The sequence below is a fragment of the Populus alba genome, chromosome 1, assembly GCF_005239225.2.
Source record: "Populus alba chromosome 1, ASM523922v2, whole genome shotgun sequence".
Classification (NCBI taxonomy): domain Eukaryota; kingdom Viridiplantae; phylum Streptophyta; class Magnoliopsida; order Malpighiales; family Salicaceae; genus Populus; species Populus alba.
Window position 1 is genome coordinate 14,713,429 of NC_133284.1, and position 13,485 is coordinate 14,726,913.

A 13,485-nucleotide genomic window follows, 5' to 3' on the forward strand; every position below is an offset into this window, starting at 1 on the left:
AATAATACTATCTTTTCAGTTGTTTTAATAAAAGAAATTAAATTAAACAAAAAAAAAAAAACTTAAAAAAACATTTTATTTTTGATGCCGGGCTACCAAATTGCGAGCTTCTCAATTATTATTTTGAGGGCTGGGCTGCATTCCATACATCAAGTCAAACCGAATCTTGGATAAATCTATAAAGCCCAGAGATAAACTAAAAAGACGACGCAACTGAAATGAAACTTCCCCTAGCGTCATACAATGGCAGCTAGTAATTGGAGAAACCCATGTACTCGGTTGTGACGTTAGTTTCGTCCTGAAGAACCGGAACCGTGGGCAATAATAATAGGGCCATGAACCGACCGAGTCACTGACTGAACCCCCACGCTTTGCAAAGCAAAACCCCTAAAACTAAAATCCCAGCCTTGTCTTCCCCTCCCTCTTGGTGCCTACTCTAAAAAACAGAGAAGGCACAAAAACTAGCTCTGTGTTTGCGTTTATGTTTGCTTGTTTTTAAATCGATTGAAAGACAGAGAAGAAGAACAGAAATGGATGGAGAAGAGGCCGGACAACCCAAGAGAGAACTGTACGCACTTCTCCAAGTGTCACCGGAAGCCACCGATGAAGATATCAGAAAGGCTTATCGACATTGGGCTCAAGTTTATCATCCTGACAAGTACCAAGATTTTCATGTAATTCAATTTTATTAGCTTTAAAGAAGTTGTTCTGGCTCTGAAAACTCCATAATTCGAGTGTTTTTCTTGTTAAACAAGCTTAATTCAGTGTAAACTTCTGAACATTCTCTGACAATATGGATCACTCTTTAAAAATGGGATTCTGTTGGTTGTCCAAAATAATAAACAATAAGTTGCGATTTACTCGAACGGAATTTGGTCTTTGATTTTGTTTTTTTTTTTTTTTTTTGGTTTGGGTTGGTTGAAAATGCTTGTTTTCAGATGCAGCAAATAGCCACTGAGAACTTTCAACGAATATGCCAAGCGTATGAAATATTATCGGATGAGTATAAAAGGCAAATATATGACATATATGGCATGGAAGGTATAAATTCTGGTTTGGAGCTTGGTCCGAAGCTGAATAAAGTTGAAGAGTTGAAGGCCGAGCTTGAAAGGTTGCGAAAGAGGAAGGAAGAAGAGAAGATGTTAGCTCATTTTCGACCTTCTGGCACAATACTCTCCCATTTGTCCTTGCCACAGTTTCTGGATGGTGATGGCATTATGCGAGGGTATACATCACCCCCACCCCACCTTTTATATTAAAGTTTAGCGTTCATTTGATGGGAAGTTCTGAAATGGCTGATGTATTGTTGGCTGATATCTCTGTATAACCTTACCAGAAACTTTCAACGTATTTTTCCATGGAACTTAGGTCTTCTAGAAGCATGTCATATGTATTTGAAAAGCTCAAGGTTTTATATGATACCTGAGTTGAAAAGTTTTTGTGCTCTCTCACATGCATGCCCACCCAGTAAGCATAGGCAGTGTATTTGCTTTTATTATCAAAATGATTTTTCATTTTATTATGATTATCACGATGGTCTACAGGTGTGCTCATTACTGTTAAATTGTCTGTTTCTTAAACTTTACGATTTCATTTTGTTTCTAAATACTTTATCACACTTCAGACAAGTGCTGTATCTTGTGCTTACTTTCTTTGTTGACTGATCTTTTGACTTCCTCTTCTAGAATGGCTATGTCTAGCGAAGTTCAATCTCAATTATCTAAGCGCACTGCTATTGCTATTGGTGGAAATTTGGAAGTTAATGAAAATTCTGGTGGTGGAGCTGCTTCTACAGTGCTCAGGCACCAGCTTTCTCCAGTTTCATCCATAGAATTCATAGCATCAGCTGGTTTACGAGCACTTATTGGTGTGCAAACAACACGGTAGGGAATTTGATTTTGGAACCTACATGATTACCTGGCACAATTATTGGTCTTTCTATATCTTTTTTTTTCAAATGTGACTTTGCAGTAACCTATCTTTACACTCAACGGCTACAATTGCCATAGCAAAGTCTCTGAGGGATGGTTCAATTAATCTTTCCAATACCTGGACCCGCCAACTCTCTGAAACAGCAAATGGAAATGTAAATTACTTTTGTTCATTTATATCTTCTTTTCTTCTACTTTGTACCTTTAGCGTGATTATATGATTTGGGTGTTTATTTCAAGCATTGAATCAAATTGGTCAATGGCTCTGATGTAATTTATCCCAAGATTTTCAATATAGCGAACTTTTTCTATCAGATAGTGGGTTTAATATAGTCAAATAAAAAAAATAAAATACATTCTAGTGTAATTAGAGACTTAAACTATCAATTACCAATTTGATTTAGTGGAATTATGGGTAGGGTCAAAAAGTAAATAAAATAAAAGAGTTACATTTGTATATTTCTTCTATTCTTATTCTAAAATCTTTGAATTGTTGTTTGTTTGGCACTTTCTATTTTTCAGATACAGCTTTTATTAGGTCCTGAGTCATCTATAGCAGTTGGATGGCAAAAGAAACATGAAAAAATGTCTGCTTCTGGAGAGCTGAAGGTACATCTAATTGCTTTTTCAAGCAAGACATCAATGCCAAAAATGTCCCCAAAACCTTGGGAAATAGTTTTGAGTGAGAAAAAGTAAATGATATTGTGACTACAAGTAAAGTAGGGTTTTGCCATCATGTTCTGAAATTGCATGCTTTGATCATTTGGTTAAGTGACTAGTTTATTGCTCAACATAGATTAGCCAAATGCTTAATCTTTGCTTTCTGCACTCAAGTTTATTATTTGGTTGCAATCAACTGTGAGAACATGAACTATATATAAGTTTATCGAACTTGGAGTTGCCCATGACCAACTGATTTGCTATGAACTTTACTTTTGTTCCATCTCCATTCTTTTAAATCTACTTTTCTATCTATCTTTAGCTATTTCATATTCCATGCATATTACCTTGCTATTACTATTTTTAGAAACTCACACTAAGTTCATGCTCATCTCTTCCTTCTTTTTTTTTTGCATTTGCTTATTGACTGCAGATTGGCACAAGCTCTTTTGCCGTGTCAGCTCATTATACTCATCGCTTTTCTTCAAAATCTCATGGTCGTATTGCTGGCAGATTTGGAAGGTATATGCTCAAAATCTTAATAAAGGAGTATTCTTTGGTGGTAACTAATATTGTTTATATGATGTCTGCCTTGGATTTACTAGTTTTCCATATTCCCATTTGTACTGGTATATGTGTCTGGAAAGTTTCAATTTTACAAGATATAGATTATGAATTTGACCAAGTTTGCTTTACACATATAAAAGATATGAACCCATGCTTTAAAATTTCTTATGTCCATAGCATTTAGATGAAACATGTTGAGTGGGAGCACACATTTGAATGAGAGAGGAAAGTTCCATCATAGAAGTCATAACTCTCATGAGGTCTTAACCAAGATGAAAAAAGATTGAGAGAGAAACGCTCGTACTTCAGCGCTTAAGTACAGTTTATTAACAACCATTTCTGATGTGCATATTCTTTTATACTTATGTTAAGGAGTTTTTTGCATCACTAATAACAAATGAATAATGCTGTAGATTAGAAAGTCAAAACATTTGAGTTATTGTAATTTTTGCACTGATGGGGGGGACAACATCATCTATAAATCTATTGAAAGATTTATTATCTGTCAGAAAACAGGAGTGATGCCTGCTGAGACACAAGTGCACAACTTATATGTGACGTAAACAGTTAATTTCAACAATCAGGAGAAATCTAGGGCATTGGATAGCTAGAAGTTGGCAATAGCTTTTAATATATTCATTTTTCTCTCATGTTATGTGTAAATGCTTCATAAAATATCTTGCATAAGAGTGAATCAATTGTTGTTGCAGCACCAATTTGGAGGTTGAAGTTGGTGGGGGAAGGAAATTATCTAATTTCAGCACAGTTCGAATGCTGTATACAATAGGAATTCAGGTATCTAAAAACAAGAGACCAAATTTAAGTATTGTGCTTTTATGTTATTTTGCCATTTTGCATGTAACATTCTGGTTCTTACGAAACCAGAATGAACCATAGAAGTAGTTCTGTGGAGATGTATACCAGTATATCATCCAGTTATGCCATCAAGTGTGGGGTCCAATGAGGGAGAGTTTGCACCTCAACATTCTCTCACAGAGCAGCTGCTCTCAAAACTCAAACCTGCACGTGTTACCTTGGCAGCATGGCTTATTTATTTTTATTTTTTGTGCTTTCTTGGATTCTACTAGGAGAAAATAAAGAAGCCACAACTTTTCTGCTAATTAATTTTTATGTAAATTATGTTACATAAACTAATGTCTAAAAGGCATTGTAATAGCAGAGTGTGGATAAATCATTTGCACCAATTTCTGCAATTTTATTAAGCATGGATGCAATGACCTATGGGACCTTTCGCTTAAACCGTCATAGGTTAAAATGGGAAAAAAAGAAAAAAATATATAAATGTTTTGTAGATTTAAAAGGCAAAGGCATTCATTTTATAACCCTCTCTTAGATGCTCAATGAATGCACCACCAACTTAGATTTTTTCTCCTCTCTGTTGGCAGGGAATCTTTTGGAAATTTGAATTGCACCGAGGAGGACAAAAGTTGATTATTCCTGTAAGCAAAACTTATTCTTTCTGCTGTTCATTTTGACAGGTCATGTTTGCTTGACATTGTTCTCTTTTAATTTCTGTGTCAAGTGTGATGGATGTGTTATTCTGTTTTCTGAATGCAAATTTTTCCTACTCATAGAATAATGGATAATGTATTAAATTAAGATAAAAGTATATTGATATTTTTTCTTCCTTTTAATTAGGGAAAATAAATCAATTAAACCTAACATTGTAGTAAAAACATTATAATATAGGCAAAATATCGATTAGACCTTACATAATATTATGAATGTATTCATTGTTTTTTAATACACGTGGAAAATCACATCTCTTTACATATTCAATTTCCAGCAAGAAACAATTTACACGCCTCCAAAATTTCAAAATGTATTTCTAATCAGTAGATGGGTAGCATGCAAATAAAATAGTCTTTGTTTCATATTTCTCAACAAAAAAAATTGTTTTTTTTCACACTGTTTTGCATTACTTTGGCAAAGTATGAAAAGTAACTAATGGATGGAGAAGACCTCTGTTACAATATATGTCACCTTAGCATGGTTCTATTTACTTGCAAGAAAGCAAGCAGAACTAATTCCATTGGTAACTTAGTACGTCTGTGTTTATTGCCTGTCTGCTTCTTGTTTTTTTTTTTTTTTTTTTTTTTATCATCGTGCTGCTGATGGATTGTCTTGTGCAGATGTTGCTTTCCAGGCATTTGAATCCAGTGTTTGCAACTGGAGCATTTGTAATCCCAACATCTCTTTACTTCTTACTCAAGGTTATTACTGACGCCACTCTTATGTTTTCACTTGCATGCTAAACAATTAATCACCTTATGCTTCTTTAGGTTTGGTTTCATGTTGATAAGGTGAAGCAGATGTAATTTATGAGAAGGCCAGCAGAAATAACATAAACTTTGTCTTTATTCTTAGTGTCCAATAAAGCTATCAGCTTGATGTGTACATTATACACTCAACTGAACCCCAGGTGACTAAAGAACCACCAGAGAACCTAGATTAAATCCTGTACCAGGAAGGACTCATTATACTCTGGTTTACAGTTAAACATCTGACATAAATCTAAACTTTCACAAATCTAAACCTTGAATGGTTTTCGAGCTGGAGTGACATTTGATTGCTCCCCATAAGTTGATTAAATTGTGCAACCACAATGGCCAAAAGAATTTTTTTTTACTACTGAAACGTCATCTGTATATTATCTGCTTAACCATGTATCCTTATGATGGCAGAAATTCGTAGTCAAACCTTATTACCTTCAAAGGGAAAAGCAGAAGACTTTAGAGAATAAAGAGAGAAATTCTGCCCAGGTATGGATGCTAAGGTTGCCCAAGGAAGCAGTGGTTTATGCCTGCTTTTTGTTATGGGAACTCTGTAACATGTCAATGCCCAATCATTATTATTCAATTTTAAAAATGCCCGATCCTTGATTGCATGGTCTTGATTCCCAATTATAGTAGTTTAATGGAGATGATTTCCTTAATTTTTATTGGTCACTTTACTGCAAGGACCTTTAGAGGAGGTTCTTAAGATATTCAATGGGATTAGAATGCATTATTCTCTTGGTTGTCATTTTCTTTTGAGTAGGTTTTCTTCTCCTCGTTGTAATTGTGCTACTACTAGTAAAATTTCTTCTTTACATGAAAAGGATTTTCCCCTTATTTGCAAATACAGAGCATTTTTAGCATCTGTACTTTCCTGCAATGTCACATGTATTTTGGACAGAAGCTGGTACCTTTTCATGCTTTGTTCTCTTTCTTTTTTTTGATGGTTTTCTACATGCTTCGTTAATTAGCTTCATTAATTGATTTTGAAGATTGTTTCTGGATCATTGTTTAGGTTCAAGAGGCAAGAGCTGCAGCAGTAAAGGCTCAACAGTTATTAAAAATTGTGGCCAATAGGAAAATAAGTAGGCATTTAGAAACAAATGAACTTGTAATTACTAAAGCTGTGTATGGAAGCAGTAAAGCTTTGAAGAAAGCAGATGAATCAAGAGAAGTAAACCAAGAATCAGCTTCAGAAGTCTTTGATGTTACAATACCTCTTAATTTCCTAATTAACGATTCTGGCCAGCTGAAGGTATATTTCTTTTAAATCATGTTCTTATCAAATATACATTGAAATGTGGTTCTATCAATGGATGTGAAAAAATAACACACGTGTATGTGTGTGTGTTAAGAGAGAACTAGTTGCATGATCAACAAACTTTATATTTTAATTCAAACATGAGTGTTGGCTAAATGTTTTAGTTTGAGGTTGACTGCTTGATCTACTATTTGAGTGCTCGTTTGCTGGACTCTGTAATCTACCTTGAAGAAGAATACATGTGCATAAAATAATGCTGTAAATGCAGGATATTCAGTCTTGAGATGTTTGCAGCTTTCATCTCTACATTCAGGTGATTGAGGGGGTAATGCTGTGAATGTGCATCTGAAGTGTTTTAATGGTCATCCTTGTGTGATGGTACCATGTGTTCCGTCTATCATGCAAAATTAATTGCTTTTGCGCAGTCATAATTGTCCAAAGGAATGTGTACAGCCCCTCACGCCTTTGCCCAAAGTAATATACCTTGAGTCATAATTGACATCCTGTTACAGCTCCTCATGGTGGTCGGAGGGGCTGTTGGAACTTCTCTCTCTTTCAAAACTTCAGTAATTTATTGATGTTATATGCCGGATAAATTCTCTAGTCCTGCTGTATGCTTTCTGGTTGCTTTTGATAGTAGATTTTTTGTCAGAGGTTTTATCTAACTTAGCGTTCATGGCACTTGTATTCCTTATTCCATGTTTTTTTGCATTTGTGCTTATTCTGGTGTCGAAAATGCTGGTGCAGCTTCATGAGGGTGTAAGGAAGTCAGGAATCATGGGCTTTTGTGATCCTTGCCCTGGTGAACCTAAGCTGTTGCATGTGGAATTCACTTACGGTGGCAAAAGATTTGAGGTACTGCAATTCTATTTTAGTGTTATGATGAAGGTCCCTTGACGAATGTTCTACCCTTTTAACTCGACAATTTTCTTTTTAACAGGTGGAGGTTGATGATTATGCAGCGTTGTTGATACCCCAAGAATCCCATAGAGTCTGAATGCCTCTCACAGCGGTGTAATCTAGAACCAGCTATTTCTCACAATTTTGCTTCTTCACATGCCTTTTGAACTTAAATTTAAAGCGTCCATTTAATAAAATAAATGAAGGATTAAAAGCATTCATAATTGTTAAAAAAAAGTTGTTAATGCTAACTCTTGATCAAGTTTTTAAGACACTCTAACTAGGCCTTGACTTGGATTTTAAATTGAAGTTGACCAATATTATTTGGTTAAAACCTAATTTGATATATTTAGGGAATTGTTTGGTTGGTGGAAAGTAGTTTCTTTTTGAAATGTGAATTCTAGGAAAGTGAATTATGAAAAAGTGAATTATTTTTCGATATTTGGTAGTGTAATGAAAAATAAGTTAGAAAACACTTTCTAGTGTTTGTTTATGTCATGGAAAATAAGCTGAAAAATAACTTATTAATGTTTTATTTTTTCAAGTTTATTAAAATAATGAGGAAGAAATCTTATAAATTAAAAAGTTGAATGAGAGTGAAATATATATATATATATATATATATATATATATATATAATATATCATAAATTATCTCAAATAAAATAAATAATAATCAAAATAATAGAGATTAAATCTAAAAAATAAAAAAAATGAAAGATGAAGAAATTAAAATAATAATAATAATTAACATTTCATAAATTATTTCAAATAAAGTAAGTAACAATCAAAAGAATGAGGACCAAATTTGATAAATAAAAAATTTCAATAAAAAAATAATAAGTAAAAAGCAAATAATAATTATAAAAATGAGGACCAAAGTTAATATAAAACATTTTACGAGATGAAATTGAAAAATAAATATTCAAAACAAAATATATATAGTAATCAAAAGTTTGAGGATCAAATTTGATATAATCAACAAATAATGTGACGTTTCTAATTTTTTTACAACTTTCGGAAAGTGTTTTTCGCTTAAATTTTTTAGAAAAATACTTTCCTGAAAATCAAGCTAAATTTTTCATTGACTGGAAAGTGTTTTCTGTTGATCAATTTTTCTAATAGCAAACAAACATAAGAAAATTTAAAAAATGATTTTCTGGAAACTACTTTTCCAAGAAACCAACATAGCCCTAGTTAAAACCTATTTGATATCAAGAGAAAAAATAATTTCAATATCGTGTTGTTTTAAGCTTTTTGAAATGATGATGTTTTTTATTTACTTGGGTTAATTTATATTAATTTGTTAAATTTATAATTAAGATGATGACGAGTTTGAATGAGTTAGATAATTTATTTTCTTAGATTTTTTTTCATGAAACTATACAACAATACTGAATAAAATTGTAGAAATGAAAACTATTATGAAGGATTATTTAAAAAAAGAGTGCTAATGCTATAAACAATCTAAAAAATACAAAAGATTGAACAATATTTAATAAAAAAATAGCGATTGAATTTTTTTTAAAAATAAAACATAATGAATGATGGTTAAAAAAAGCTCTTGATAATATAATAATAATAAAAAATCTATGATTTCATAAAAAAATTTGAAATTTCAATGTAATTCAATAAAATAAATTTTCAAATTAAAAACCAAATCCCAAATTATAAGGGAAAAAAGAAATCAAAATAAGCTAGGTATATTATAGCCCGTGCACCTAGCATAATAAAAAAAAGGTCTGTGCTGCATGTCAAGCTTTTTATTTGTGTATATTAAAGAGCGTGCAATGCATTGCTTGCCATTATTTTTTAAAAATAACATAACCATCCCATAATCTAGCAATGTAACCAAAAAATCAGAGTAGAGGTTTTCATTTCCAAAAAATTTATTTTTTAAATCATTATTTTACTCAAAATCACATAAAAAAACATTCTACATACTTGAAAAAACTATTTATATTCTCAAACAACTTAAAATCAGTCATAAATCAAATTGTCAAATTCAACTTGAATTAGAAAAAACTTTCCAAGACCAAATTTACTCTATGGAGCAAGAGGAAAGGCAAAGAAACTGAAAATAAAATTTTGCTCATTAAATAAAACTCGTTGATAATAATAGTGATATTTTTTGTAACTTGAATTAATGTCAACAATGATTTATTCTGTTTTTTATCACTTAAATATTTGATATAATTTATTTTATACTTAATATCTATTTATTTGTTATTCTTGATTAGAATAATGTGTAACAGGATCAAAACATAACATATAAAGATTTTTTTTAACAAATAGTGAGTTTTAAAAAAAAAATTAAGGGAGAAGTAGAAGAATTTGAGAGAGAGGTAGAGATAAAACTAACAATTTTAACTGCTAAAAAAGACCAATCTTATTGCTTGGACTCCATGATTCTCATTAATTATTATTTATACAATTAACTAATCTTCTAACTATCTATTGACCGACACAACTAATTAATCTTCATATGCTAAATTTGCTAATCAACACATGCAAAATATGCTAACAATGCCCGATTGTTTTCTATCATATTTATCATATTATGCTGCTAAATTTCCTCTATCAACCCTTGGCACTTAACACAACAACCTGGCTTATGGAGGGATCCGTGAGTGAGACACAAACTTCAACAGAAAAATAAAATTAAGATGAAGGACTATCATATTAATTAGATGTAAAGTTTTGGCCTCAAATGAAAATCGAGAAAATCAGTCCTGAAATGAAAAAAGAAAATTTATCACAAGACATTGAAATCTGTGGTGTTGGCATAGAAGGCATACATCAAGTTAATTAATGACAATACTTCAGAGAAGTAGAATTAAAAATTATCGTCTCTAGTTGCAAGGGATGCTTTCATAGCGTGCAGAGAAATTCCCAGATAAATTTGACATAATTATTAGAACATTATTTTATAAAATAAACCCTGCAACTGAAGTATCATAATCTTAAAATAAAAAAAAATATACATGTACTTGTCCAACGAGCAGTACTGAGCATTTGATGTTTTCCCAACCATGCCATCTGCCAAAAACTCAAGCCTGATACAATTATTACATGCCCACCGTAATTCCAATCCTCCTTTCAGAGGGTAAACCTGGATTAACTGTAACCTCATCGTGGATTTCAATGTTAAAATCCACGCCTTGAGCTCTGATTTCTCTTGTAGAAATATCATCGATACCGCCATCGATTCAAGATTAAACACCGGCCGGTGACTTACGAAAGATTCAATTATTTCTGAAACGAGTTTGTAACTAGAAAACACCAAGAGTCCCAAAAGGAGCAACAAAAGAATTCCCCGAGCACACTGCTCAGCAGCCTTACTATAGTTAGCAGTGAACTTTTTTTCGGATTCCCTTTTGAAGGTACTCTTGGAGGAGGCTTTTTATGATTAGTAGTGGCAATCTTTTTCCTACTCCCTGGAGAAGGTGTTTCGAATTCCATGGCTTGAAGCAGCAGGGAATATGGAAACAGATGCTGTCATATTTATTGAAACAACTAATCATCAACAATAGATCTACAAATGATCCTACAACTAGAAAGGTAACCTTTTGATGTGATGTTATATGTGGATCGTGAGCTCAATTTGCAAAAGCAATTTTATTCATTTCCTTGCTCTCTTTGTGAACCCTGATCATTGATTCCATTGTACTATAAATTTCTCGAAAGTGTCTGCAACTCTGCGTTGCCTGAAATATAATTATTATGGATGGGTGAACCAAGGTCTTATGAGTAAGACAGCAATACATGTGTAAAATTAAAAGCAAATTAAAGCCAAAACCCGTGCATCTCTATGTAAACATTAAACAGTGCTTACAAACAGTTAAACACTTCATCCTCTCCTCTTTTAGTTATTGTACAATGATACGAGAAATTAATGGGGTGAACATATGGAGTTCCAAGTTATATAATAGATGAATACTTTTGATTAAATCACAAGCATTAGATTTGTTGTAAGCTTCGAATATATTGGATAAGAAATAGACACCATTTAGATTTATTCTTTCTTAATGCATTCTTTTCATCCAGTTTTCTCTAAGATGAATTTGAGTTTCTCGTAAATTTTCTTCGGATGGTAAGAGTACTAATAACGGACTCAAGAACACTCGTTTTCTTTTTCTTTCCTGGATAATACTCACCGGCGGGGAGTTTAAGCATGCAACAATTTGTCATATGCAGAATCATAGACAAGAATTGCAAGTTTACTTCAAATAATTATAAATAAAAAGAAACAAAAAGAAGGATTTATAGCTGGAATTACATCTTAATCAAGTTCAACCGCGGCATTCATTACATCAAAAAAAAAAAAAAAAAAAAAACTTGAGGAGACATTATCAAGGGAAGCTACGCTTATTCGTGGAAAACAGACAAGCACTGAAACAAGCAAAGCAAGTAGCTGTTACACTTACATCACACGATTCTTAATAGAAAATCAAAGTACTTCACACCATGAAAAATCACACACTAAGCAAACCATGCATAATGGAAAAAAAATACTTTTAGGCGCACTGGAAATCTTTGGGGACCTTCTTTCCACAGACATTGAGAAGCAAGCTTAGAGATACTGGAATATTAAGGTTGATGCCCAAGATGTTAGCTTTGATGGCAGTGCAAAGGCAAACAGCAGCCTCGAGATCAAGAAGGCCTTGGATGACACTACAGCAAGGTTTTACTGGGGGAGTGCCAACGGTGACATTAAGCAATGAACCGAGCAAATCAGCACATACACCTAATTTAAGTGCATCCTTTGGGCACTTTCCACCGGAAGGGTTTGGTGTTGGTGTTGGTACTGTTGGTGTTGGTTTGGGTTTAGGAGGAGGGGGGCAACTGCTACTCTTGGCGGTGACTAGGGAGAAGAAGAGAAGGTTGACTGCAAGAAAGAGAGCAAGTGATGTCGTGCTTTTGGAAGCCATAGAAGAGAGCAGTAGTTCTAGTGAATTATAGTAGTTGAAGCTATAGAAGAGAGCTGTTTCAGTGATGGAGAGGTGCTGTAAGGGATGGGTTTTTATAGGGTTCAAGGAGCTAGATTCAGTCGGCTAATCAGACTTGAGGGAAAATAATTAATAGAATAAGTTCGTTTAGCCATGTGTGCTCTTGGAATTTATAGCTGGCAGCAATATTTGGCAAACGTTTGGATGCTTGTGTGGTGGGGATTAATTGGCAAATTGCCATGTTCCTCGGTCCTAGCATCATTACCATGGTATCTGTCTAGTCAGCAATAAGATTAAAACCCTGCACCATACTAGTTCTAGTTATCCTGGGCGTCCTCAGAATGAAGATGGTATGGTTGCTTGAACGTCTCACGAGGAAACAAATTTGAGAACCCACCTTGACCACATGTTCTACTATGTAAAATTGATTGCTAAATGTGCTCATGCATACTGGCTATGATGGAGGCAAGAACTTGCTAAGACAACACTTAACCAGTAATGTAAAGACGACTGCCTTTTCTTCTACCTTCTTTTTCATGAATGGTAATCCATGTCTTTCAGATCCCTTCTAAATTGCAGGTCAGATATCCTATTGCTGAGTTCGAGCTGGTTTTGATTATTGTTTTCTTGTACCCGACTGTCACCCTTCAAGATTATTCATCTTGGATATTAACGTACAATTTAATCCTCTACTCTTAATATACTTGATGCACATATTCATCCATGAATAATTAGCTTTGCTAAATCTTTTCCTTCTTAATTTTCCAGGAAATTAAACGTCCATTCCAGCCAAATCATGCATACAATTTCAGAATTATAGAAGTGTAGGATATCATTTTTTAAAGGATTTTTTTAACAACTTCAGTGCAAAACAAAGAGGTTTGTTGTTTTTCGCCTGTTAATTATTGTTGAATATGTACT

General features: G+C 33.3%; 2 protein-coding genes across 2 annotated transcripts; one reads left to right on the top strand and one right to left on the bottom strand.

Moving 5' to 3' along the window:
• The first annotated feature begins 341 nt into the window (after positions 1 to 341).
• On the top strand, positions 342 to 7,895 carry LOC118039044 (chaperone protein dnaJ 13). The gene is made up of 13 exons (XM_035045611.2): positions 342 to 674; positions 939 to 1,225; positions 1,686 to 1,883; positions 1,972 to 2,086; positions 2,454 to 2,540; positions 3,025 to 3,113; positions 3,869 to 3,953; positions 4,565 to 4,618; positions 5,312 to 5,392; positions 5,864 to 5,941; positions 6,471 to 6,710; positions 7,464 to 7,571; positions 7,657 to 7,895. The coding sequence occupies exons 1-13, from the start codon at positions 531 to 533 to the stop codon at positions 7,711 to 7,713; spliced, it is 1,623 nt and encodes a 540-aa protein (XP_034901502.1). The 5' UTR covers positions 342 to 530; the 3' UTR covers positions 7,714 to 7,895.
• Positions 7,896 to 11,855: 3,960 nt separating this feature from the next.
• LOC118039046 (14 kDa proline-rich protein DC2.15) lies at positions 11,856 to 12,659 on the bottom strand. Its single transcript, XM_035045613.2, has one exon. It carries the CDS (start codon positions 12,544 to 12,546, stop codon positions 12,133 to 12,135), a length of 414 nt encoding a protein of 137 aa, XP_034901504.1. The 5' UTR covers positions 12,547 to 12,659; the 3' UTR covers positions 11,856 to 12,132.
• Between the last annotated feature and the right edge of the window lie 826 nt (positions 12,660 to 13,485).